This window comes from Chaetodon trifascialis, chromosome 11 (genome assembly GCF_039877785.1).
Source record: "Chaetodon trifascialis isolate fChaTrf1 chromosome 11, fChaTrf1.hap1, whole genome shotgun sequence".
In the NCBI taxonomy this organism is placed as follows: Eukaryota; Metazoa; Chordata; class Actinopteri; order Chaetodontiformes; family Chaetodontidae; genus Chaetodon; species Chaetodon trifascialis.
This window is the reverse complement of record NC_092066.1, coordinates 8,742,449-8,769,811: the sequence shown is the minus strand read 5'-3', so window position 1 is coordinate 8,769,811 and position 27,363 is coordinate 8,742,449. Positions and strand designations below refer to the sequence as shown.

The 27,363-nt window shown below is 41.0% G+C and overlaps 1 protein-coding gene across 4 annotated transcripts; it reads left to right on the top strand.

Moving 5' to 3' along the window:
* Positions 1-267: 267 nt before the first annotated feature.
* Positions 268-22,583, top strand: atp6v1h (ATPase H+ transporting V1 subunit H). 4 transcript variants are annotated; one of them, XM_070974265.1, is made up of 14 exons: positions 268-324; positions 1,112-1,265; positions 2,267-2,366; positions 2,863-2,952; positions 3,489-3,602; positions 4,991-5,095; positions 6,354-6,413; positions 7,376-7,473; positions 8,862-9,054; positions 12,140-12,318; positions 12,780-12,905; positions 14,403-14,504; positions 15,981-16,094; positions 22,212-22,583. In XM_070974265.1, the coding sequence occupies exons 2-14, from the start codon at positions 1,162-1,164 to the stop codon at positions 22,279-22,281; spliced, it is 1,455 nt and encodes a 484-aa protein (XP_070830366.1). In that variant the 5' UTR covers positions 268-324; positions 1,112-1,161; the 3' UTR covers positions 22,282-22,583. The 4 variants fall into 4 exon arrangements, with proteins under 4 accessions (XP_070830366.1, XP_070830369.1, XP_070830370.1 ...); XM_070974266.1 differs by having other exon boundaries at positions 316-493; XM_070974268.1 differs by lacking the exon at positions 6,354-6,413.
* Positions 22,584-27,363: the final 4,780 nt, after the last annotated feature.

The window sequence follows — 27,363 nt, the reverse complement described above, 5'->3', positions numbered from 1 at the left end:
TTTATTTGTACTGATGTTATCTTGCACTCCTCGTTCATTAATATTGTTTATCTCTCGTGTTTCTATCTTATTTTTTCGTGTTTCTTTTGTTTCTCTCTACATAAATCTATCTATTTCTAATTTGTCAGAAACGTATCTATAGCCCAGTTGATTATACTTCTAACAATGGTGTTCGACATTTAAGCGACCGTGGACATTAAGTAGGAACTGACTTATCCGTCTTCTCTAACTTCTGCTGGCTGAGGTTCATGTGACCGCCTGTCACATGATAGAGCGTGACGCTGTGTTGTAGCCTGTCAGCTGTTCGCACAGGACAGTAGCTGGGTGGGTAATTCAGAGTTTTTACTCCGTTATTCATTATCTGTATATAAAAATATCCCGGTTGTACAATTTGTTTAATTCTGTAATTGAACACGGTATCACCTGTGTAGCTGTTGTCATTTTGTCATGGCGACAGAACGGAGGCGAAGCTGTGTTAGCACAGCTATCTTAGGTTAGCAGCCTGGGCTTATTTTGCTTGTTGTTGCTAGCTAATGCTTAGCTAACGCTTAGCTCTGTCACATTTACCGTTATAATTTTACATTTTTAATATATTTATGTCATATCAAGCTACGGACTTAGCACAGTTTATTGTCATAAGCTCTGTACCGCGTTGCTTTATCTTAGGCTTAGATAGACCCTTCTTGACATGTCGTGACATTGGGTTAAGCTAGTTACCTAGCATAGCCTAATGCTAGCGGTTCCAGCTTCAGGTGCTGGGCTGTCTTAATCAGGTTACCTAACGTCACAATTAAACGTCTGAGATTAAACGTAAAGGTCGATATTTCTGCCACACGTCGAAGTATTCATGGTATTAATTGTACATCTTAAAAGCTCCTGTATATCTCATAGCTGTCTTCCTGGTAACAACACTGCAACAGTCAATCAACCCTAGCTAACTAACATGTCACCTAACTGATGATCAAAATCAGGTGTTTTTTGCTGTAATTGGTTAATGTCTAGAATCTACGATTTACAGCTTGTACCAAAAGTCAAAACAAGGCCAAAATCTGTAGCATTGCCTTTGATGTTGAGTCACTGTGCTGATGTTAATTGTGGTCTTTCCATCCAGGTGGAGTTGGATTTGTATCTATACATATATTGTGATAGATATATTACAGGATGGATATCCGCGGGGCTGTGGACGCTGCAGTCCCCACCAACATCATTGCTGCAAAGGCAGCTGAAGTGCGGGCCAATCTGGTCAACTGGCAGTCCTACCTGCAGTAAGTAAAACAGTACATCCTGTTAATGTACCTTTACTGGCCACGTCTTCAGGCATACTTATACAGTCTAATGCAATTCAATGCAACGGCTCTGCCATGAATTCTACTTTTACAAAGTCTGTAGCATTTTTGTTTCAACATTAATTATTCAGGATGCACTGGTGTTGATGTTGCCCTTGACTACATTATATTGAAAGTTTTATATAATACTTTGTTTTCCACCCAGTTCACATTCCCCCCTTTAGCTTTGGAAAGTCTGCTTTGAATGATAATGAGAGGTTTCATGGCTCTACTTGGCATAAGTCAGAAAAATATACACTTTTTAAGATATCTGTTTTTCTTGTGATATTGCATTATATCTTAAAATCAGCATGTCAAGCATTTCAGCCCTCAGTACATCAGTCTTTCTGAATACATCAGTGTAATAACTAGACCAAGTGTGCAGTGCCACTCTAAAAGCAGCCCTGCTCTAGTCCCAGTGTTGTGATTCACTGTCTTGAGTGATACTTCCTCTTTGAGCCTGGATGTTTTAATATAGCAGATCTGACTTATGACTCATCGTCATTAGTTAAAAAAAAAACATCTGATGACTTGACTCCTTGTTTCAATTTGTACGGATATCTTACATGCATATTTGTACTATAACTGCCCGCCTTCATGGACGATCCCACTGTGTGTTTTGCTTCAACAAGAACATGTGGTATTTCCAGGTTATTTGCCATTATTGTGCAAGCCTCCCTTGCAATTCAAAGCAGCATGCTAGTGATAAGGCAAAGGCCAGTCCTCCAGTGAAAGAGTCTTTGGCTTATATGTATGCTGTATGGCAAAGGAGGTGTTTTGAATATCACATGAACAATCAATAGAAACCATCACTATTTATTAGCCTGCCCACTGTTGGTATTGCTGTTGTTCAAAGTCAAAAATGTCCACAATAAACTGCCCCAAAGGATTGTATATGTTGTAGTTCCATTGTGTTAATGCGTTGATGAATTGTCTTGTAGGAGTCAGATGATCTCTGCTGAAGACTGTGAATTCATCAAGAAATTTGAGGTGGCCAACTCTGAGGAGAAACAGGTCATTCTGACCAATGAAGGACATCAGGTATCAAGTCCTTTTACATTATCTGTGCATTTTCATTTGCTTATTTAATGTTCTCATCCGACACATCCCTTAGCAGTGCTCCTTTAGATTTCTTTACTGTTCTGCTTGATCTTGAGTTGATAACCTTTAAAGATAAGCAGACACACAGCTGTTTGAATGAAGAAGTCTTGGGACCCTTTCAGATAGGTAATGGCTTTGCAGCAAAAAACACAGCCATCTTCATTAACCTGTTCTGGACTCACATCTCTCGTGCCTTTACAGTATGAACACACTTTTTGTGCACTTTGTGAACACATGATTGTATAATAGATATTACCACATGAGCTCAGGAACACTTCATGAAACCATTGTTCACAGTTCATTTGCAAATCATTGCATCCTGTTTTTATTGACTTTTGACACAGCGTCCCAACTTTTTTTGAATCAGAGGTGTACATGGGTGCCATGTCTTTGGTCTCTGTCCAAGTTTGTATATATCTATCTTGTTTTTGCTCAGTGTGCGAAGACCTTTCTGAACCTGATGGCCCACATCTCCAAGGAGCAAACAGTCCAGTACATCCTGACTCTGATTGACGACACTCTGCAGGTACACCAACAGACTCACTGACTGTGCACAAATAGGACATTCATGAACACATATTGAGACATTTTGAGAAGACAGCAGAACAGGCGAGAAAAGTTGAGGGGATCACATCATTTTACCATCACCAAGAAAGAGTTTTGAGTTTTGTGTCCACTCACAGTCTTGGTAAGTGTCGTGAGGAAGTTCTCCCTTGTGACTAGACCATAGACACAACTGCCTGTGGGTTTAGTAATTTTTCCACCTAATTTTAGCCCATTTTTCTCTCTTTTTTTAAGTTAATTTTGTGTGCCACAAAATAGATAAATAGATGAAATTAATACACCAAATACTTTTTAATCAATAATGAATGTACTGACAAACAGTAATTAATTTGGCTAAATTCATGTAGCTGAAAGAAATACTAAATAATTTATAGTAGTTATGGTTTAAGCGTGTAAAGATGAATTGCGCTCCACGCTGTCAATCAGTTTCTCCAGCTGTGCAGCAGATGCCACTGAATCTAAGAACCCATTTAACATCTTAATTCTACTGTGCCTCAGGAGAACCATCAGCGTGTGAACATCTTCTTTGACTACGCCAAAAAGACGAAGAACACCGCCTGGTCCTATTTCCTTCCAATGCTGAATCGTCAGGACCTTTTCACTGTCCACATGGTGAGTTTAGAGACACTGATACTAATTGCTTTTCAGAGGAAAATGCGAATGTAAGACATATCACAACCCAAGCTGTTCCTGCAACATTAGAGTACTTTGTGCATGTTAAATGTAGCGCAGCCCACAACCCAGGCAGCCTTTTAATGTTGATAAATGATATTGACTGTCATGAGGAACATTGTCAGTCTGTCGACTGAACGAGGTCAGCATGTGTGCACTGGGCAGCAGGCTAGGCAAACATCAAGTCCATGCTTAAAACTCAAGCACAGTCTGGTGTTTTTAATTGCTGGCATGTTTTAATTAAGCATAATCTGTCAAACATCATAGTGTACTGAATAGGGTACAAGAGGTCTACTTTCACAGGTAGATACTAAGTCTGTTACATTTTTCACAGCCATGAATTTTTCATAGATGTGACTGTGCTTCTAATCATAGCAAGACATCAATTATTCCTCACAAAGCAACCTTCCCCCTTTTCCACAAAAACAGGCAATTAATGTAATGATTTCTCCCTGCCACCTTTTTCAAATAGAGTGACCACCCGACGACGAACTGAGCACTATTACAGGGCGCACAGCTTGATTAAAAATACCAGCCAGATGGCGTCCAGCAGGTGGGCATAATGTGACCCCCTGAATTTGTGACACAGCACTTTAACTCCAACTGTCATGCTGATTCTTGCTTTCAAATTAGAGCCTTGATATTTTTGCATATCCTCTCCTTGCAAGGAGGAAATTGGAGAACACAGTTTTGTTCCTCTGTCATCACAGGACTCAGGAGGCACTTTGCAAGCCGAAATTGTTCATGAATTAGTTGATTTGGCCTCAGTATTGTTCAGTATTGTGCTCGATTTTCAGGACAAGGTATATTCAAGCAGTGTGTGTGTGTGTGTGTGTGTGTGTGTGTGTGTGTGTGTGTGTGTGTGTGTGTGTGTGTGTGTGTGTGTGTGTGTGTGTGTGTGTGTGTGTCTGTGTGTCTGTGTCTGTGTCTCCAGCCTTCACTCTTCTCTCTTCTGTATTTCTTCCTCGCCCTGGAATTGAAACTAAAGATGCTGTAATTCATCATAGAAGACATGATCCTATAGTCAGTGCTACAAAAGGATACAGTTGTCTTTTTTTAGTTCTGCCTTACCTTAAAACAATGTAGCAAAATGAATGAATTTAATTACTGTTGCTCAAAATATACTTTAACTGTATGTATGTTTTACATATTTCTCACCAAAAGAGGAAGAAATGCTTTAATGGTCTACACGATTAACTTTGCTGCCACTAAAATAATAAGTAACAAATGCTATGCTATAATTTTTCAGTGCAGTTTTCTATGACCACGCTGCAAATCTCTACCGTTCATGCACAACAGTATGAAGTTAAGATGTCTTCCGTTATTAGGCTGCAAGAATCATTGCTAAGCTGGCTGCCTGGGGCCGTGATCTGATGGAGGGAAGTGATCTGAACTACTACTTTAACTGGATCAAAAGCCAACTCAGTTCACAGGTATGTAAATCAGAATTTGGATTTAAAACCATCTTGTGATAATTAAGTCTATTGATCTGCATATCTGGGTCACAGTGGTGTTTCAGTGACTTCTGTCAACAAAGCCATTAACTGCATTTGGAACAGAGACCTCAATGCTAATTACTGAAAACTGCTCTAAATAAATAATGAATAAAGTTTGTTATGATTATTGTGCTGTAAGAAATGTTGTGTGTTATTGAGCTTTGAAATAAATTAACATTTTGTTTCTTCTTTTAAATTTGTCATATCATGGGTTATTCATTTATTAGACAAGAGTCTAATCATCTTTAATGCCAAAGTGATTTCTACTTTCTATCTTTTTCATTTTCTGTTAATTAAATTCTATTGGTGGACACAGGGATGCAGCGGTTAGCACTCTTGCCTCACAACGGGAAGGTTGTGTGTGTAAACCAGACGGCCAGATGGGCCCTTCCTGCTTCACGTTCTACTTGTGTCTGCGTAGGTTTCTTCTGGGTGCTTCGGCTTCCTCCCACAGCACTGAAACATGCAGGTTAATTGGTGGCTCTAAATTGCCTTTAGGTGTGAATGTGAGTGTAAACTGCTATTTGTCTCGGGGTGTCAGCCTTGTGATGAACTGGCGACCTGTCCAGGGTGTAACCCGCCTCTCATCCAGTGTCAGCTGGGATCGGCTCCAGCCCCTCACAGCCCTGCAAAGGATAAACGGTTATAGATAATAGATGGGTGGATGAATTCTATTGTTTGGCCTCACAGTGAAAACCTTGCCTGAATGAATGTAATGTATTTATTTATATTGAGTTTGAGCAGGCGTGTCAGGCCTTGAGATGGTCTGATGAAAGCTGCACTGAAGGCGCTGGCTTTGCCTTGGCAGATGTATGGACTAAAGAGTGGGCTGATGAAACAGCTGAATATTGATTTCCAGTTTCTTTTGTGCTTCTGCATTGCACACCAGTATTTCTAAAATATCTGGTGGTGCAGGTACATGCAGCTCTTCCAAAAGCATGATTTTATCCGTCTCTCTTTGTTTTGAACATTCTGTTTCCTTGCGAAATATGTTCTTAAACTGTAACTGCTTTAACTGCATTTGATATGATTTCTCTCCTCAACAGCCAGCCAACAAATCAGTGAGCGTCCACTGTCACTGAACTGTCGTCAAGCTTACACCTCGTACGGTGTCGTCCAGTGCCACTGACGCTTAGCTTGACGCGATGGATTGTGAACAATTGAGCACCTGTTTCTTTTGTTTATCTTTCATTAGAACCTACATGGTACAGGTCCAGAATCAGGCTCAGGAGCAGGAACTATTTCCCCCAGTGAAGTGAGTATGAGTGAAGTGCATCTTCGGTCACATTGGCGCTTCCAAAACAACCAAAATCGGCAGAGTGTGTGCAAGCTGGCATCTGTCAGCTTATAGTGAACTTTCACATTTTCTCTTTCTCCTCTTTATCTCTCCCATCCTGTTGTTGCACTCCAGTTTTTCATTAATAATTGCAGATTGTTGGAGATCTGTTTAGAGCAAGAGTCCATTTAAACAGCATGGTGTCTGCTGCCACTGGGTGGTTTTAACAGTACATGTGAAAATTGCATGCAGTAAGCCACTTCTCCTTAATGCTGAAAGCGCATGACAAACACAGCTTTTCCTGTGCATCAGGATAACAAGGGAAAATTGGGATAGCATTTGCATAGCAGCAGCATCCAACCATTTTATTTCCTATATTTTATCGAGCATAGCGTGACTATTCTGAGAAGTGTGCTCAGAATTCTGTTGAGCCCTATCTAATAATGACTGAATACCATCTTTTCCTCTGCATTTTCAACCAGGTAACCTCCACTCCTCCACTCTTCTGTCGTCACTGCTGCCTGTTCTTTTTGCTGGACCTCTTTGCTTTTCTTCAGCCTCCTCTAATTAACAGATTAATGTGATCTATTTCCTCCTCTCAGCTTCCTCCACTCTCTAATCTCAATTTGCATTATTCTGCTCAGGTGTGATGGGACACTTTTCCCCGCTATTGCTCTGTATTGTACTATTGGGTCTGTGGTCTAGCATGTGTTGATGTGTAATACTATAGACTGCATGTGCAATGCCTCGGGTTTGATTGGTGACAGTGATGCAAGTTTTGGACTGGCCTTCTTTCACGTGCTGTATCTGCTTGTCAACTGTTCCAAGTTTCAGAACCGCACTAATTGTGTTTGACCCTCTAACAATTTGTTGGTTTCCCTGATTACACAGCGAAGGCTCCCGCTTCAGTTTGAGTAAATGTTTACCTCTGTATTTTGCAGAGCTCCCAGTATGTCCAGTGTGTCGCTGGATGCCTTCAGCTGATGCTGAGGGTCAATGAGTATAGGTTTGCCTGGGTGGAGGCTGATGGAGTCAACTGGTGAGTCGAGAAAAAGAAAAATGTAAAGCTGATTTTGATTAATCAGAGTTGTCATGGTTTATGATATCTTTGGTCTGATCAAAAGAATTCTCATGGTGTTTTCTATATGGTGAAGGTAAATAATATTGATTATCCATTGACAGCATGTATAGCATATTCCCTATATGCAAGGCAGCAATATCAGAGTATCTGGAGTACATTAGGTGCATCTTGGCATTCAAACAGCTGTCAATGTAGAATTAAGTACACAAAAGCACAACAGTAAGCTAAAGTAATAATAAATACATAAAAGTGACCAACTCCTCTTTTGTCATCATCACTCATCAAAACCACCTGGAGGAGAAGAAGAAGAAGAAGAAGAAGAAGAAGTTGGAAAGTAGAGGAGCACCCTGTCAGATCCATAGCTAGTAACAGGTCATATTACATTTTCTTTAAAGAGCCAATTACTGATGGAATAAAAGACCTCTTGTACCTGTTAATGTCATCTCAAGAGGGGAAATCTCCATCCTGATGGGAGTAAATTGACCTCACTTAGTCAAGGCGGCTGGTGGTCCAGTAAAAAGACCTGAGCTCTCTGTGTAGCTCTGGCATGGTGCAAATTGACCCTTTGTGTGATGCTTGTAAGCTTTGGAAACTCCACTTAAATCTTCAGAGGCCATCATTTTAGTGACTTAGATTTTCTCTATGTGTCACAATCCTGATGAAATCTACCTTCTACTAAAAAAAAATAAAATAATTTTTACTCCACCCCATCTGAAAATGGACCGAAGCAAAGATAGTGCTGAGGATCCCAAAAGTTCCACATGGATGTGAAGTAGGTTTACAAGAAAATTGTCTGAGATGTTACTCAACACTGGTGATGTGCATGACGTTCTGCAGTCACATCTCTAAAAGGAGAAGGTAGCTGGAACTGTGTGAGTGAAAAAGTGTGCAGAAAACTAATGGAAGGCTCAGTTTTTAAAGACTTAACTGTCATAATGTGTTGTGGCACAAATAATTAATGATTCCCACCATCTTTCACTTACTTTTTTCTTAATGCAGCATTGTAAAACTCGCCTTCCTGCTCAATTTGGATCAGAAATTTTTTGCACGCCCATCTATGAGCTCCAAACCTCTGCACTTACCAGCTATTTCTGCAAATGTGCATTGCGCTGTCTATCTGCAGTCATTAGTACTCTGTATTTTGAGCAACTCTTCTGTTATCGAAAGACTGTCTGAACATTTCAATCTCAGCCATCATCAGAGATAATGGATGAGCAGCATGTTGGCGCACAGCTGTGACAGCTCCCCTATTAGTAAACAGATGGTACATATAGATGCTTGTCCTTTTTCCAGCAGTGTTTTTTTTCCCCATTATAGTATTTATTTATTTATTTTTTCTGTTAAAGCATCACAGCAGTGCTGAGCAACAAGTGTGGCTTCCAGCTCCAGTACCAGATGATCTTCTGTGTTTGGCTCCTGGCCTTCAGTCCTCAGCTCTGCGAGCAGTTGAGACGCTACAACGTGGTGCCAGCGCTGTCCGACATCCTCCAGGAGTCTGTCAAGGAGAAGGTCACTCGAATCATTCTGGCTGCCTTCAGGGTATGTGTACAATTTCTCACTCGTTCTGTTTGTTTCTAAAATGCCATTTTTCACAGATATGTTTTTACCGCACTGGCTGAACTGCTGTCCCTCCCTGCCTCAGGGACTGGCCAAGGGCTCCGCAAGGTTTATTTCCTTTTTTTTGGATTTTTCGCTTCCGGAGTTGTAGTAAGATTTACGTTAGCGGCATTTTATATTGAACTTTCCAAAGCATATTAACCCTGTTAAATGCACAGTAGCTAAGATGATAGTGACACATGAGCTTTACAGCACACAGTTTCCAGATAGATTTCCGGACCTGTCAAAGCTACTGGTGGAAAGGTCTTCACTGTACATTAGGGCACATGTAGCTGTGCCATGAAAAAGTATTCATTGCAACAGGGGAAGGGGGACAATGTGACCCAATATGCCAATATATCCAATATACCATACACCAATATTATAGGGAATAATATGACACCCCCCTCCTATGATGTGGTTTGGAAAACACAGCTAATAGTCCTTTATTTTTAACAAACTTGGAGCTATCAAATATTTTGCCTTACCTTTATACTGATATAGGACAGTCTGTGTATATTATCTTAATCTGACTCTGAATCTCATTGGACTGAATACTTCAACACAACAAACAGAAACGACAACTCCTAAAACAATAGATGAGGCTGCTCATAAAACAACCAAGCCCATAAAAGATACATATATATGATTTATGATCATGCTGCCCTTTCAGCTGCCTGCTGTGTTTGCTCTAAACATCTACTGAATATTTAATGGGGTCTTAAGAGCTGCGTTCAAGACTTGCTCTGTTGTCTCGTGTTTATGCATTCCCCATGCTATGCCCCGGTAAAATTAAATAAATGTCGGTGGCCTCATTTATCCCCCCATGCTGCGCGTGCTTCTTTACTAGAGGATCTTCATCTAACAGGGCACCATCACAGGTCTGGAACTTCGGAGAAATACATCGAAAATCAATGTGATAGCCTGCAGGTTCTCAGTGGGCTGATTGTTGTATTTTGGAAGAGTGTAGAAGTGATTTTTTTGTTCTCACTATTAAGCATTTTATGCAGATGAGCATGCTTCTCCTCAGGTAACATATGCTAACAGTAATGATCCTCTGCTTTAACACAGTGCATTTATCCAGTCAACAGCCTACCTGGCCACCTTCAGCACATGCCATATTGAATACCAAACAATTATTTGTTTCTACTCAACAAATTATGGCCTTGAGATAATGCATTTTTAAATGTAAGGCTTGTTAAGTGATATCCTGGCTTTGTCCACCCTGGCAACACCAGACAGCCAGACAGCGACCTTCCTGTCTGGTCAGCTGACCTTGCTGACCAGAGCACAATGGTGTGGTAAATGGCATTGATTACATGATTGAAACATGAGCTCATGCATCGGTGGAGGAAAGTTAGCTGATTTTGAAACCCAACTTAAAGGAAGATATTTAAGGTTGCTAGTGCTTCTCTGTCAGCCGTTTTCCATCAGTATTCCACTGCCATTGTAACCTCAGGAAATAGGCATCTGTGTTCCTAAAGGACTACCTTTCTCCTGTCTTTGTTTACTGAAGTTTGAGACCACATTTTGGAGAAATCTTTGTACTGTGTTAAGTTTGCCACAACGGACTGCACGTGTCCCTGCTTTGAATTTCCCCCAAAGCTCGTTCATCACACCTCTCATGCCAGCAGAGCTGTCACATTAAGCATTTGTGAAAGCTCCCATCAAAGAAAGGGGCCCTGTTTCTAATTGGCTAGAGAAGTTAGTAGTTCAGTTTGAGTGCTGTATCACAGCTAATTAAAAGCAGTGGTGGGCAATGAAGGGAGACCCTGAAACGTCTTGATGTTGAGTGGGTTTTCCCCTGAGTCGTTCAGCTTATAGTGTGTTTGGCGTAGAGTTGGGAGAGTTACAGAAACATTGTTCCTCTCCAGCAAATCCGCAGTTGTTTTGTTGAGACCCAAAGGCTTGTTATAGTGCATGAAATTTTTCACACGTAACAGGAATTTCACAAAATTCTTGTAAAAAAATATTCCACATTGTTCAGCATGTTGTTATTTTCCCAAATGTCCTAATTATGCAAATGACTCAAATGACGCCACATGGGAATAGCAATGTGACTGGAATATATCCAGACCATCTGGAAGTCCTTGAACACATCCTCAAAGGCAGTGCTTCTGTGTTTGTGATGTGTTTGCCTTAACCTATCCGTGATAATAAGAGTTTCTCTTTCTTTGACAAACCTGTTCAATTAGGAAAACATGAAACTTCTCTTAGCCACTGACCTTCAGAGGCAAGCAGGCTCTTAGCGTTTGCTGTGACTTGGGCTGTTTGTTGTGTTTGAAATGGATGTTGTGCTGACATCGCAGGTTCTTGCAAGAAAACATTTGTCTGATATCTGCAGTTAGCTGTAGCTATGCCGTTAATGGTGGCTTCAAGGGTTCAGAGGGGGATCGGAGTGGGTTTCCTTTATGTCAGTCCCACTGCTGAAGTCACTTTTCTTTTGTGTCACTCCAAAATGTCACCGTAACCTTTTTTTCTGTTTATGGAACTTTCTGAAATAGCCTAATAGACATAGAAACAGTACAGTATAAAGTACAAATAGTACGGCAAAATTTCAGTTCCGGCCATCATGTCACTCAACCCTGTTTACAGTAATATGTTTATTTGATAACATTACAACATGTGACACTGAAAAAAAATATTAAGTAGCCTCACATGATGAAACTACTTTTTAAAATTATTTTAGGTTTTCAAGGGTTGAACATGTTCTTTTAATTAATCAAGTATTTGTTTGGTTTATACACAATAAAATAAGTAAAAAAAAAAATCCCATCACTGATCAACAGGCTGAAGCTGACATGTTCAGATTGCTTGTCAAGCCAATAGTCCACAATAGTCCAAAGATACTTACAGTGAAGCAGGAACTGCTGTTTTTGATCTTTAATAAACAACTTTAGCAATGAATCGACTTGAATTGTTTCGCCACTAATTCATTCATTCACTTGGTATGACTGAGTGTATTCACATATTCTTATGGACTAATTAATGTCTCCTGTGTTCCTCACATTGTTGCTCTCTGAGACAGAACCTTCTGGAGAAGGCAGCAGAGAGGGAGACTCGGCAGGAGTACGCTTTGGCCATGATTCAGTGCAAGGTGCTGAAGCAACTGGAGAACCTGGAGCAGCAGAAGTACGATGATGAGGACATCACTGAGGACATTAAGTTCCTGCTGGAGAGGCTGGGAGAGAGTGTGCAGGATCTCAGGTGCCTAGTGGACTCCTTTCATGAGTATCATTCAGTACTATGCGTACTTTACCAAACCTTTTATTTTCAGGCAGAAGTAGTTCTGCACAGAGAGCTGATTGTGAAAAAACTGAATGGAACATGAAAAGAAATGTTTGGACTAAGCCTTTGAAAGAATAAAGGTTATTTCAGTGTCGTGCATGAATCTGGTAAATCTTGATGAAGCTAGTATATTTTCTGAAGACATATTTCTGTTGGTCTTGAATGCTGCATTGATCGCATGTGTGGGTGACCTTTCGATGTTCTTGAAGATGTGCTGCGCCTCTCAAATCGCTGCTCTTCACAGCAGATGGGTTGAAAAGAAAGTAGCTCCTTTTTGCTGAAGGAGAAATAACAGTGGGGATCTTTTGACTGTTCTTTTTACCTGTTGGGAGGAAAAAACTTTTCTTCTTCTTCTTCTTCTTCTTCTCCTCTATCAACAGCTCATTTGATGAGTACAGCTCTGAACTCAAGTCCGGCCGCCTGGAGTGGAGTCCTGTGCACAAGTCAGAGAAGTTCTGGCGTGAGAACGCCGTCCGCCTGAACGAGAAGAACTACGAGCTCCTTAAGTAAGAAGAAGTATTTACTGCAACCTGACCGTTTATGTTCTCCGTCTCCCTTTTTTCTTACCTTGGTGTTTAATATCCACTAAGAGCAAGGCTGCTGAAAGAACAGAAGATATTGCCTCCAGAGAAATTAATTAAAGTTTAGTTTATGTGCATGTGTTCTGAATTTGAATGGGACAACTGAAATGAAAAGACTTGTTTTATTCAGAAAGATTTAATTGAATTTAATATGAAGGGGGTTTTTTTCTCTAAACTGCATGTGAAAATAAGAGTTGGGAGGTTTAATCCATCTTCCAAAATTGAAAGAAAAAAGTGTTGTACCATTTTTTAAAAAGGCTTTTGATTTCAGTGAAATGTGAAGTGATAAAATGTGTTGAACTGAATTTAAGAGTAAGAATAGAAATGACATCGCTGGAGGAATGATAACATTAGTCAGCCGGTTGTTCAGTCAGACTGACCATTTTTTAAAAATCAAAATAACTGCTGGATGGATTGCAGACATTCATGGTGCCTAGAAGATGAATTCTACTGACTTTGGTGAAAAACACTGTCAACTTCATGTACTTTTGGTTTATTGCTAATTAGCAAATGCTAGTATGCTAACACACTAAATGTAGATGGTGAACATGCTGAATGTTCTCCATGCAAAGCATCAGCCTGTTAGCATGCTGATGCTCGTTTCTGTGAGCTTTATGGGAGTTGCATGTGAAACTGAAGCTTTGACAGATTGAACGGTTTCCCAAATTGAAGAATATGACATTTGTATGATTTTCATTTTAAACGGTTTTAAATTAATTGAAAATGAAACCTGAATTTTAATCTCACAATTACAAATTCCTTCTTAAACTTAAATTAAAATCAGTATCAAATGTCAAATATATACAAAACACTTCACATGCATTCAGTTGTCAGGCTGTGCTTTTAACAGCTACTGAAAAGGTACACACTCACCAGCATTGTGTTTAATTGTTGAACAACATTCTTGCTGTTCAAGCTCAAGTTGTTTTTCTGTCCTTTGTTATTCCAGTCACACACTCCGTTGGGCCCTACTGACATTCAGTAAAAATCCCGATCTATCCATCTCATTGTCTCATCACTGTCCTCTCCCTGTAATCAGCTCCGGCATCATCTCAACTTAAATTACCCTCCGTTTTTATTAGTCTTTTTCCTCGACTCTCACCCACGCTCGTCTCATTTTGAACCCTGAGGTGTCACTGTTTCAGAGGATGAGTGTCTCATGTCCTTGGATTCAGATTTTAGAGCTTGGGTTGTACCTCAGTTTTACAGGAACATTAACTAAGGCTTTCAGAGAGATCAGTGCATTTCTACACCCAACACAATAATCTCAGCTAATCTCTTTTATGAAGCTTTCTTGGTAAGGTAAAGCCTAGAAGCATCTGAAAGATCTGACTGTTTCTAAGGTGTGATGAAATTTGCCATTCAATGCACGCAGACCTCTCCCTTTCAGTGCCTCTCCTTTTGTCTGCCTCTCTTCAATAGGATCTTGACGAGGTTGTTGGAGGTGTCTGATGATCCTCAAGTCATAGCAGTGGCAGCTCACGACATCGGGGAGTATGTGCGACATTACCCACGTGGCAAACGGTAAGGCCTTTTTCGGTAAAAGAAAAAAACAAGTCAAATGAAAGCCTGAAGTCAGTCTGCCTCAGCAACAGTATTCCTCAATATAATATGACATTGGCAGTTTTCTCAAAAGAATATTGGCAACCCTGGTGTGGGATCAATAAAATCTTATCTTATCGTTTATCATATCTTAAACTGCAAAACAGAAAACCCGTTTCCATCCGATTAATGTGAATCCATGTCAAAAGCAATATGGCAGCGGTCCATAAGCACCGCTGAAGCCTCCAGCATGTCCTATCCACACCTCCATCACGGTCCTCAGAAGCAGCTGTCCTGTCAGCAGCTGAAAGGACAGCCGGAGGACATGCCGTCTTCACCCGGCTGAGTAACATCAGAAACTTAGTAGACCATAATAGCTTTCGGGTGGGCTCCACCAGCAATTAATGTCCCCTGCCCACTGTAGAACACACTCAGTTGCCTCACCTGCTTGTTAATGCAAATGTCTCATCAGCCAATCATGTAGCAGCATCTTGATAAGTGGTGGGATGGCAGATTTGCAGCATGGAGGAGCAGCTGACAAATCTGGGGTCAGAGGTCAAAAACATTTTAAAATTATTATTTGTAATTATTATTTAATTTTATTATATTTTTTTACCAAATTTAATCAGGATTAGATCATTTTTCTGATTATAATAATAATAATAGCAGCATTTACAGCTGTCGTTCCAGTGTGAATGGTCTGAAATGTTCTCAGTCGCTGCAGCAGCTCCATCACGTCTTCCTGAGGACGGTTTAATGAATGAGCAGGATCAGACACAATATACCGTTTTTATGTACACATCTCATTTTTTTCTGCTCTTTCCCAATAATTGTACTGGTCGTGTTTGTGATTCTGTTGGCCCCTTTAGTTTGTACCTGAAAACCCTGATAGGCCTTCAGACTTGAAGCCCGCTCCATGTCCTCACAATCCTCAGGAAATTAGAGTCTGTTGTCTGTTTCTGTCAGATCGTGCTCAAGTTCAGAGTGTTTGTCCATATTCTTAAATCCTCTGAGGCTGCTAGTTCTCATCTCCTCATCATACCTATGTATTGTTTAGGTTGCCATCAAAAGACACTGTGTGATTGACAGATCAATAATGGCTTTTCTTGTCTCCCGCATCAATCTTTTTACCCCCTGTTCTGGTCTCAGGGTTGATGAGCCCCATTACAATCCCACTACAATCAGTATACCCACCAGAGGCCCTGTACTTTGACCTACTTTTCTTTTCTCTGGTCACACCATTTACTGTATTACCACATGAATTCTGCAAGTGTCTGTTCCTTTTCATAGCATTATATCCTTTTACAAGGTCAGTGACCCCTCATAGATAGATTTCAGTCAGGCTGGATTCGATTACCCAGCGCTGGACCACTGGATGACCTAAAACATGAAATAGTACCAGTTTTCTGTGCGGAAAAAGGTTTTCTCCTATTATTCCTTTTTTTCCTCCCATTTCAGGGTGATTGAGCAGCTGGGTGGAAAGCAGCTGGTGATGAATCATATGCATCATGAGGACCAGCTAGTCCGTTACAACGCCCTGTTGGCTGTGCAGAAGCTCATGGTCCACAACTGGTATGAACACATTCGTAGCTTCACTGATGTTACATGTTCTGTTTGGTGTGAGCCGCCTGTCACCCAGACGTTTTAAGTGTAAGTCGAACCCGGCTTTATGACATTAAAAAACAACCCCCTTCATTTACATAGAAATGATTTAAGGCCCTGTATACCCTCACAGGTGCTTTCACTGATTTTGACCGACCGTTGGACAGAGATCAGCGGGAAATTATGAGGTCAATGGATTCAGTGTACTGATGAGAAACCCAAGTGTAATTTACTTCAGCAGGTGCAACAAAGCTAACAGGAGATTTATAGACACCACTCAAGCTCAGTCTGTACACGCCCACATGGACCTATAATGATGAGATACTAAAATATCTGTTTATTACATCAGTATTCAGTGTCTTTGTAGCCTCTTTTAGTGACAAATACAGAAGACAAAGGTTATTGAGGCTTCTTCTCTGACTGATTGAGTGAAGATTAGGAGTTTTGTCATTATGCTACAGAGGAGTGAGTCAGTTTAGATTGGATGCTTTCAATCACTGGCTTGCAGGTTCATCTTCATGGTTGTTCGGTGTGTGCAGAGCTTCATCAGCACAGCTGAAGTTTAAAGAGTGCCTCTGTGCGTGCGACACCTAGGATTGGTACCATTTTATGAAGCCTGTTTGTTTAATCTGTTCAAAACGACAGTTTGTGCTTTTATAGGGTTTATGTGCTGGACTATTTCTTGGCGAGGAACACTGACTTTACGTCCTAGTATATTTGTGCTAAGCTAAGCTAACTGGCTGCCGGCTTCACATTTAATGGACAATAAAGTTGCACTGGTAATAGAGTAAATTTTATCTTTGTTATTTCTTCATTGTCCACATTTCAAACTCGGAAAATGTAATCTTTAAATGCTTTCATTTAGCTTTCACTGTTGCTTTCAGATTTAGTTGTGCTTGCATATTTATGGCTTCTGGCATCGGAGTAAACGTCAGCCAAAGAGTACATAACAGGAAGCTTTAATGTTAAGCTTTTCCTCTTGGTCCAAACACTCAGCTTTATTTTTTCTATCCACTGGATTGCTTGGAAACACAAAAAAAAATCAACAAGTGAAAATGTGTTTGTTTTGCTGCCACTATCTAAAACACACACTGCTCCCTGAGCCGCTGTGGTTGGAGGTATTGTGTGTAATATCAGGGTGTAGTGCTGTTTTCCCATCTAAGTGACCGTAATGTTCTGTGCAAACTGCATGTTCAGTGAAGTGTGAGCAGAAGTTTACTTATTCACTGTAGCACAAAGGGTTTTCATTCATGTTTCAGGAACTGAAAAGAAAGACGTTCTTATCATCAGACATACAATAGAAAGCAAGATGTGTTTTCCCCACCTCGGCTGTAACTTTCGGTGTAAAATAGATGGATTTTTTTTGTCTACAGTAACATACTGTTACCAAGTATGTGAGTTTGATTCCTGTGTTTGAAAACATAAACAGTATTTGGTCATATGTTGAATCCCAGAAACTGGAACTCTTGTTGTTTTATTTTCTGTCTGAATCTGATCAATGGAAACAGGCAAACAGGAGTAAAGATGTAGAAAGATGGTGATTAATGACAGTGAGAGGAAAACAGATGAAGTACCAAAATAAAATATGCCGGTAAGATAAGAGAAACTTGAGCGCCGCATACAAATACCTGACTACAAAAAAGAAAGCAGGAATTAAACTTGAATGTGAGTTATAGCCTGAGTTGAAAGCTGATGCAGAATGCAGCATGCATCTTTTATACACAAACAAAGTTGATTTGATGTTATATGGAAATGGATGATCCATCACTCACTGCTTCTTTTACAGCTACATGAAAGCAGCAGCGTCTCATTTAAAAGCCTGGCACACAAATCACATCCAGAGACATTCATCTGTCCTTGTATTTTCTGTAACTTGTACACCTTTAAAGTCTTAACTTGTGCCACTCTTCCTCCGATGAACTCTGCTTTTGGCTCTGACATGCTGCACCTCAGCACCATGGCTGATCTCATTTTTGTGTTGAAACAATACAGCGTAATAGTTTAGTTTAGTTTAGTTTAGTTTTCCGTTCATCAAATTCAGACAGAAAATAAAACATGAGTTCCAGTTTCTGGGATTCAACATATGACCATATACTCTTTATATTGTCTAACACAGGAATCGAACTCTCAAACATTTCTTCGGGCTCTGAGAAAAATTCCCAAAACTTCCAGATCATGTAATTAACCCTGCATCTGCCCTCTCTCACAGTTATCTGACACATGGGCGTCGTCTGGGTTTTTCTCTGTCACATGCTGGCTGCCTTTCCATTAGTTTGTTTACCTCGACAGGACCTGTTATGTGAGAGGTTATTATGTCCCAAGGTTGTTTTGCCGTGTCGAAATGTGTGCTGCCTTCATGAAACTGAAGTATGTGAATGCTTCTGCCGAGCGAGGGAAATACTGAGGTTGGTGATATTATTATTATTATTTTGAAAAGGTGATGCCGCATTCACCAACAAGTGGAAGAGATTTTCAGAGCAGCTCACCACACCCACCACCGCCTCACCTTGAGTGGGCTGCCTTGCCATTGTTTCCATGAGACGATCTTCTTACTGAAGGGCCCCTGCTGTCATGACGACAGTCCAGATGAATGAGTGAACTGAGGAACTATTGTTTCTTATCCTTGTGGCCTTTGTTCTGCTTTGAGGTCGTTCTCTTTAACATGTTTCCTGACCTTGAATGAAACGCTGTGATTTTTGCCACTCAGCTCCGTATTGACGGTTTGCTGGTTAAGCCCATCAGCTGTGGACGCTCGCTCTGTTCTGGTGCTGGCACTGGTACAGCCATCATACAGAAGTTGATATTTCATGATGTATTATTAGATAACATTTCATACGCTAGCCTGGCTATTAGGCCCCTCGAAATGCCTGTTGAAGATCACTGTGTGCTCCTGTTTAAAAAGCCAGAGGGCGGGAGCGAAAAAACTGCAAGAGTGGGAAAGTGACCTTGCAGAGAATTTCAAGGGAATAAATGCCCTTAAATTCATATTCCTCTCGCCAGCCCTTGTTTTACTGAAGTGTCACTGAATAGAAAGTGCTTTTGATTTCCAGTGATTGAATGCTGTTTATTTCTCAGCTAACCGTATCTCTGTTGCTGTGTTATCGTCAATGCAGCTTCTTGAAAATGATGCTTGTTGGAGAGAATGGAGCAGTATTTAGGCCATTTTTATGCCTCTAAAAATCAGATTAATCACTGCACTACTGCTTTTTCTCTTTTTCACATCCTAAAATCTGTGATCATGAATAAACAACAGGAAAATGTGAAATATTTGCTGCTGTTTAATCTTAGCGTTAACTAATGTACACCTGGCAACGGGAGCCATTGACATTGTGGAAGAAAAGGCTGAATATCCACAGGCTGCCAGAACAAAGTTAATAAGAGCTCTACCTTTTTTTGGTTGTGGCCATCCCCATTGTAGGCAGATTGACCAGAATGCATCTTCCTCATTAGCCTGCCATTCCCCAGCAGCAGAGAGAGTGCAGGGCCAGCAGGTTGTTAAATATCTTAGCCTAGTCTGACTGACTCATTCATCCTTTATCTGACTGAGGTTTGTGCAAGCTCGAATTTATATAACTGTGCTGTGTACTGATGAGTCCGTGGTGCTGAAGTAGCAGACTAGACTCCTTTTTTCTCTCAGTCTCTCCCTCCTGTCAGTTTTGCCTTGGATCTATAATATTCTAATAGATATGGAAGATCTGTATGGAATAAGTCTCTCACTCTCTCTCTCATTTGGCCATCCACCTTTTAACAGTTAACAGTTGGTCGGGCATCAAATTAACACATCTTTATACTACAGCCAACGCTGTAGCAGCTAATCACAAAACACCTGAGACAAGTGTGACATCAGTAATTATGAAATCTGTAGATAATGAAGGAGAAGAAGGAGACATGTACCTCTTCACCTCCTATAAGCACTAAGAACTGCAGCGTTACTGCCGACTTGAAAGTGCCGCCGTCCAAGTGCAGGTTTCGTGTTTTTTTTATCAAAGATGGCCAGCTGCTGCCAGACAGAAACCATGAGGCGATGCACTGTTGTTGTTACTGTCATGTAACAGCAGTGATGTGCTCCTGTTCCCTTGGGTTTGAAAACACTTGCATAATCATTATCTGCCAAATGATTGCGATATAATGTAACGTTATCAAGAAAACTGACCTTGAATGCAGCATTACAGCAGATTGAAATTGCTCCCTGTATGTGTTTTCCATTACATCCAGTGATCCAGCGACAGAGAAGTTAATCGGCAAAGCAAATCACGCTCTGTGTGAAAGGGCCTTTAGGTGTGTTTTCCTCTGCAGAGACAAGGCTGAGTGTTGAAAGTGTTGTAAATTAGGTTGTTGAAATGTGTGGATTTCATTCTGATGCTGTTTTTATTTAGAACGCATTTATCTCATGATTGGCTCCCACTGCCTGCTGCCATCTTCACACACAGTAAGACCTGATTATTGTATCCAGCTTCTTTCACATTGGCAGTGAATCACCGCATAATAAATTTTAAGAGAGTTGATGTATTGCCTTTGATTTAAATATAGCCAATATCTTGCTGTTCAACCTCCATGACTCGTTTTGCTGTGTGTAGGTATTAATTCATACAGCAGCTGCAGATGTGTGCACCCGAAAGCTCTTCAGCTGCAGAACACTGACTTCCTAACTCTTGCTCATTGTTCCAATTATTGCCGTCTGCCTTTTATTAAGTCCCTGGCAGCACTCTGAGGCAACGTACTGTATAGACCAGATAAAGGTTCTCACTGACAGCTTCAGGGAGGTGTGGGGAGTTTTCAAGTTGGATGTGTTTTTCCTCTCAAAGCTGAAAATCTCCATCACAGTGTGAGTAAGTTCTTGTGGGAAGCAGGAGACGATGATCTGAAGATTAGAGCCTTAAAGGCTGTTGAGTTTGATAGAGTGGAATCGATGTAGAGCAGGTGTGAGGAACCATTTCTGCCATTTTGTTGATTAATTGCCTTTTCCCTCCCTTTGATTTACTGCATTCAAACCAGTGAAATCTCCAGGTGCAGATGCAGACTTTTGCCCCTCAAAACGCTGCGTACACCTGCTTGATTTGTAAGGAAAACGTTCTACTGTCCATTTGGGACAAAATTGGAAACATGCAGAAAAATACTTTTTATGACTCAGAAAGGCGTCACTGCTGAGTTTCATACTTTAATTACTGTAAAAAAAATAGAAGAAGGAAAGGCTTTCATAAGGAAATCCTAAAAGCTTTGTTGCTTTGCAGGGAAAAAATAGATAGATGTTGTTTAACAGCACTGACTGCTCCAAGTTTTAGGTTTTAAGGAGAGCCTGCTTTCCATCATCAGCCCTTTCCATTTCCAGGTTTGTGAGAGGCATTTGATATTTCTGGTAGCAGTGAGGTGAGTGTCGTGACATCACAAAAAGAAACCTGAGGGACAAGTGTGACCTTTCAAAATAATGGAATTTTATTTCAACACATAGACGAACATCATGTCTGGGTCAGAGTGACAGAGAGAAGCTCGTATTCAGAAAATGAGACTTAAAATTACCACTTACTCTGATATTAAAGGACCTCATTCCACTCCAGCAATCAGCTGGATGGGATTTGAAATACATTCCATTCGAGGACTAGTTTCACATTTTTGGAAATATATATGTTTCCGCTTTCTTGATGAGAAGATTGGCACCCTCTTAGCTGTCCATTCAGCTCCCCGTCCATTGAGAGACAGGGAGCTTATCTTAGCATAAAGACTGGAAACGGAGGGAAACAGCTAGCCTGGCCTTCTCCGAAAGTAAAGAAGTCTGCCTGCCAGCACCTCTGAAGCTCAGTGACTCCTCACTGATGTTACATGTCATTTGTGTAATCCTTGGTAAAACAGTAAAATCAGTGACAAGAAGTAGTGACACAGAGCTGAAACGACTAGAAGGAGATATTAAATGGTGAGCTTTAGAGGAGCTGGTATGTGGATTTTGTTGCCTTTGCATCGAGCTAGCTGTTTCCCTCTGCTTCCAGTCTTTACACTAAGCTAAGCTAAACTTGTTTCAGTCTGAAGTCTCTTCAGCACGTCAGCATTAAGTGGCTTTTTGTTGGGAGGTGTAACTTGTCCTTTCTTTCGCAGGGAGTACCTGGGAAGACAACTCCAGTCCAGCGATCAGCAGCAGGCTCCAGCCGTGGCAGCTCGAAGCTGAACTCTTCCTGTGCATGTGTGTTTGTGTATTACTGTGAGGATGAGTGTGTACATTCAGATGTTCATTTTGTGTAATATCTTAAAAATCAAACCGTGTGCTTTCCTCCTTCCACCTGCACCCCAAATGATCCTCGATGTGGACTTGATTTGACTGTCACGCTTGGTGTCGTGCCCTGTCAGCTAAGTGATGTGTGGTGATTGAAGTCGCGCTTTATGTCTGTGATTATGTACAAAACTGCGAGTTATTTAAGTCTTACCAGTAAAACATTGTATGTATCCCAATAAAGATGCTGATCTATGGTGTTCCTGTGTTGCGTCTGCGTTTCCTGTGCAGTATTCAGCTGTTATTGGGGTTACAACTGCTGAATAACAAAGAGATTTACTGAGATTGACTTGATTAAGGTTATTGAGTTTTCTTATCAGACCATATTCAGCCAGTGCCCAAGTGATGGCGGCAGCACATGTGAGGACTGAGGCTGAGAAACAGGTTTTGGTGGGAGGATTTGTGTGTTTGTTTGTTTTGTTTCTTTCACACAAAAAAAGGAAAGACATCCCTAAATGTCTCATAGGATAAAATGTTGGCTCAGGAACAGATCGTGACCATATTTCACATTTGCTCAGATGCTGAACTGGTGACACTAATCTTGGGCGTTCACCTTCAAACTGTGCTGATTGTTCAGATCCTCTGTGGTGCTAAGCTCAAGATGTGTGTGAAGCATCCACATTTAATAATTTGTAGATTCTTGACAGCAACATCCATATTGAAGCGCTGTAGTCGACCACAAGCTCATTGTTACTGCTGATATTGATTTTCAGGTGGTTGTTGTTGTACCATGTGATGGAGCTCTCTATCACTCCTCTGTAAAAATAGTCTCTAAGTAAAGACAGCAGGTACACTCAATACCTTTTATTCCTTTGAAGTCTTCACAACATATATGATTGCGGACAGACATGGATGCGGACAGCTTCTTGACTGGTTGGTGGAGGCAGACAACAGTGAGGCTGTAATTCTAGCTGTTGTCATGTTTACACTCATTTACCTTCAGGCTCATGTTGAATGTAACCTTCACTTGGGAAAAAAAAGAATCCATTCATCCGTCAAACTGTGGCTGTAGTAGGGAGTAAGAAATAGCTTGTGAAGTGGTAATTAAGAACTTGTAAAATGCTCTGTTGTGAAATGAAAAGTGGCGCGACTGCAAAGGCTTTTTTTTTTTTTTTTTCCTTTTCCACGACTTTGGAAATGCAACATCAGTACTTTAAATCAGAGGAGATGACTGCCTATTTCCAAAAATCCCCCAATTTCCTTCTGGATGTACAAAAGCAAAACTCCAGCATGGAAATCGATGTCACTTTCACAGTTACAAAAGAAATACACACTGAGTATTAGGTACACCTGTGCGATCTAATGACAATCAATACAGCAGCTCTGCCTTAAATTCTACCTTTCCTGCATTGATGTTCAGTCTTTGGTGACACTAAAAAGTGTAAATTCAATTATATGTTTGTTAACATGATACTTAACGCTGGAGGTTATGCTGAGAGGTGTTCCTAATTTTTTGTCCTCTCTGTTAACATACACGACTGAAAATTAGGAATTCAGAAGATTAGAAACACGTCTGAATATAATCCAGTACAGCACCATCACTATGACCTCCATGTGAAAACATCATTGAATTTGCTTGTACAGGTGTATTCTTCTGTGTTGTACATCTAAATGGCCGTCTTTCCTATAGAGCGATAAATCAACTTGGTGATTTTCAACATTTTTAATAATCAGTTAATGATTTTTAGTCATTTTTAAAGATTTAAGCATCAAAATGTGAATATTTTCTTCTGCCATTGTAAAGTGAGGATCTTTGGACTTCACTTTGGGCTTTTGGAAATTGTAATGGCTAGTTTTCAGACCGCAGACCAATTAATTAATCAAATAACTGAGGAAACGGCAGCCCTGCTTTCACATGCAGCGACCTTCCCAAGCTGCCACCCGGCCTGAGCGAAAACAAAACAAGCCTCTCCAGGCTTCCTCCAACTCCCGAGAATAATTCACCACCCAATCGCTGGTGCCATCTTGGTCCAATCTTTTGTAGATTGCAGAAAAACAGATAACACATCACAGTCTCCTAAAATACAAAAGTTTTTGGCAGAATACAAACTGCGCACCTGTGATGTGAACAACAAAACAGCGAATCTTCATTCAAAAGTGACAAATAAGCAAAAGCTCTGTTCGAAGTTGAGAAGACGAAGGATTTGATTGAGTTCTAATAAGCATTCAAAAGCCTCTTGTTGACTTCAAAAAGTTCATTTGCATCTTGCAGCTCCGCACTGAAACGCCCAGACGTTCAGTCCTTCAGACAACATTCATGGCTTCTATCTGCAATCTCCTCTCGAAATGACAATCACCCTTTTGTTCCGGGAGGCTCTGATGGCTCTTCAAAGAAAACTGTTTTGCGACCATCTTATACAGTAAGTCGGGTTTCAAAAGCTGTTGACTTCTGGTGTTCTTCCGTCAGAATTTTAATTGAATCTGAGCTGTCTGACCTCTTCTCATCTGACCTTGACTGCACACATGCTTTTCCATTCGGCTCACGCAGTCGAGGCAGCAATCAGCTGCAAACTTTAACCGGCGACAGATTCTTCCTATGGGAAGAGACGTCTGTTTGAATGTACTCTGACTTCTGTTAAAGGAGGTTTTGATCAGGCATACGATCTGAGTTCCTAATTTAAACGACACTCGAGGCTGTTTCTTGTACCTACTGTACCAAGTTCAAGCACTGTTTTAGATTTTTCTCTTTAATGAATCTCTGAGGAACAATGCAGTTTGATCAACATCAATGCATTTCTATGGAAAACCATGGCTGTAATTATTTTTATGTTTCGTTTTCTCAAACACTCCAAATAATGACTTTGCTCACTTGTCATAGCAGTCCCATGATCATTGAATGAACATCACACATTATTAGCTGTACTGTGGACTGTATAGGAACAGGCATGCAGTCGTATTGTACTGTGTGTTTTTAGGAATATTAAAGGGATTTTAGTTGGTTTACAGGTTTTGGGGAGAGCCTTTTAAAGAAAGCTGATAACCAGCATTGTGATTATCTCTGACTGGGGTTTTAGGTTTTGGCTACGCAGTAAACCCTCAGGGGAGTCCATCGGGGGACCTGCAGCTCGTCCCTGACTCCTCTGCTCCATCCAATATGAAAATAAAGGCAATATCGCCCAATCAAATCCCATATAAGTAAATCAAATAGATGTTAAATGTTCCACTGTCTAATGCATTATATTAGACAAAATGCCACAAATGCAAAGCCAAATAAACACTTTCTCAGTATCAGTGCAGATGTACAAGGTGTAATATAATAACACAATACGTTTATGTGATCACAGTGCAGTTAAAAGCTTATATCGAATTATTGTTCAGCCCTATCGTTTTCTGATGCTCATTACGGTCTGTACAGCCAGTCAAGAAAAAGTTCCCAATAATACGCTTTTGAGTTTTTCGACATTAGTATTGACAACAGCTACTGTCTGCTGAACTCACAGCTGCGTCGCCAGCCAGAAGGCCAGGCTGGCAGCAGCATACCCATGAGTAATCTGCTTCCAGATGCCTTCAGTGCTGACGTTGAACCCCATGAGGAGAATTCACATCAACTCTGAATCCTCTGTGGAGCTCGCACCGTCCCCTCACACTCTGAATGTCCAAACTGAACCAAACGGCCAACTTTCCCTGTTACTTAAGAGCGCAAGTCTGCTTAAAAACTTCTCGCCGTTCTGCTGAATATCTGCGCTAACCTTGGTCCATAAAGAGCGTCCGTTCAATAAGAACAACCTACACCTTCTTGGAACATGTCCTTCGACTGTGTTAGCGAGCATTTAATTCAGGTTTCAGTCTTTGCTAACTCTGATGCACTCCTCCTCCGTGCTTTGACGTCTGAAAGATCTGGAGAGCTGGGATGTACACAGAGTCAATATTTATGTAGAGGCTCAGTGCGTCCGGCTGCCGCTGCCTGGCCCTGCTCTGCTCTCTGAGCGCTGTTTACAGTGGCTGGCACTCTGCGGTCCCTCTGCATGCTCACCTGCAACAACTGATTGAACTCTGGACCCTGAAACAGATGGTTTTTCTTCCCCCACTGCCTCTTTTATTATGCTACCCACATTTGCGGTTCAGGGTCAAGGCGGAGGGTGAAACCGGCTGTTTGCACGCGCAGTCGGTTTAGATGAAACCCCCCCGAGGCAGCGACTGCTAGCTCTTCAATTCGGCTTTGTTCCACCTCTCTCAGAAAGGTGTTTTATGTCAAGGTTTTTCATGCATATTCAGCTGATTAAGTGTGCAAGGAGCAAATCGAGACAAGTTTCCAGTTCATGCTTTCAAATTGCTTGACATCTTCATCTGCCCAGACTGTTCTATGTGCTCCCTGAGAAAGGAGTATTATTGCCTTGCTTCATCGATCAAATCCCTTTGCTCTTGTAACCACGGGTCAGAGACTGTCCGTTCCCATGGTGACGTTCAAAATAAGGCTCTGCCAACAGCCACGCTGCGTGAAGCTCAGGCTGCATCTAAGGAGAATCACAAATACCAGAGTATTTACGGCTCAGCCTGCGGCCTAAAAGTAATGCCCCTGTCTCTCTGTGAAATCAGCTGTGCTCTATGGACACTAGAATTATCGAATTCCCGATGCTTTCAGAGCTGGACTTTACATCGCAGGTGGATAGTCAGCGTTTCTCCACTGGGCTGTGTGCAGTCACACCAGGCTGGAGTTTCAAGCTGTACTCATCAATCTTTGTAAATGTTCTCATGTGAGATGCCTGTTTAACACATTCAGTATGATCTGGTCTGAAGAAGACGTTCCTGAAGCGTTTGGGATGCACCCTCCAGCCCTCAGACCGTCATCCATTACTGGATGCAGCTGCTGAACGGAGGCACTCTTTATGTCTATTGGGGTCCAAGAAAAGTTCACTTCCCAGGATTCATTTTTTACCAAAACCAGACATTTTCATGACCAAATGGATACTTATTATATAAGAATGGATGATTTTGATCCAAGCAGCAGACACAAATGCTGCAGAGCCACTGTGGCACAGT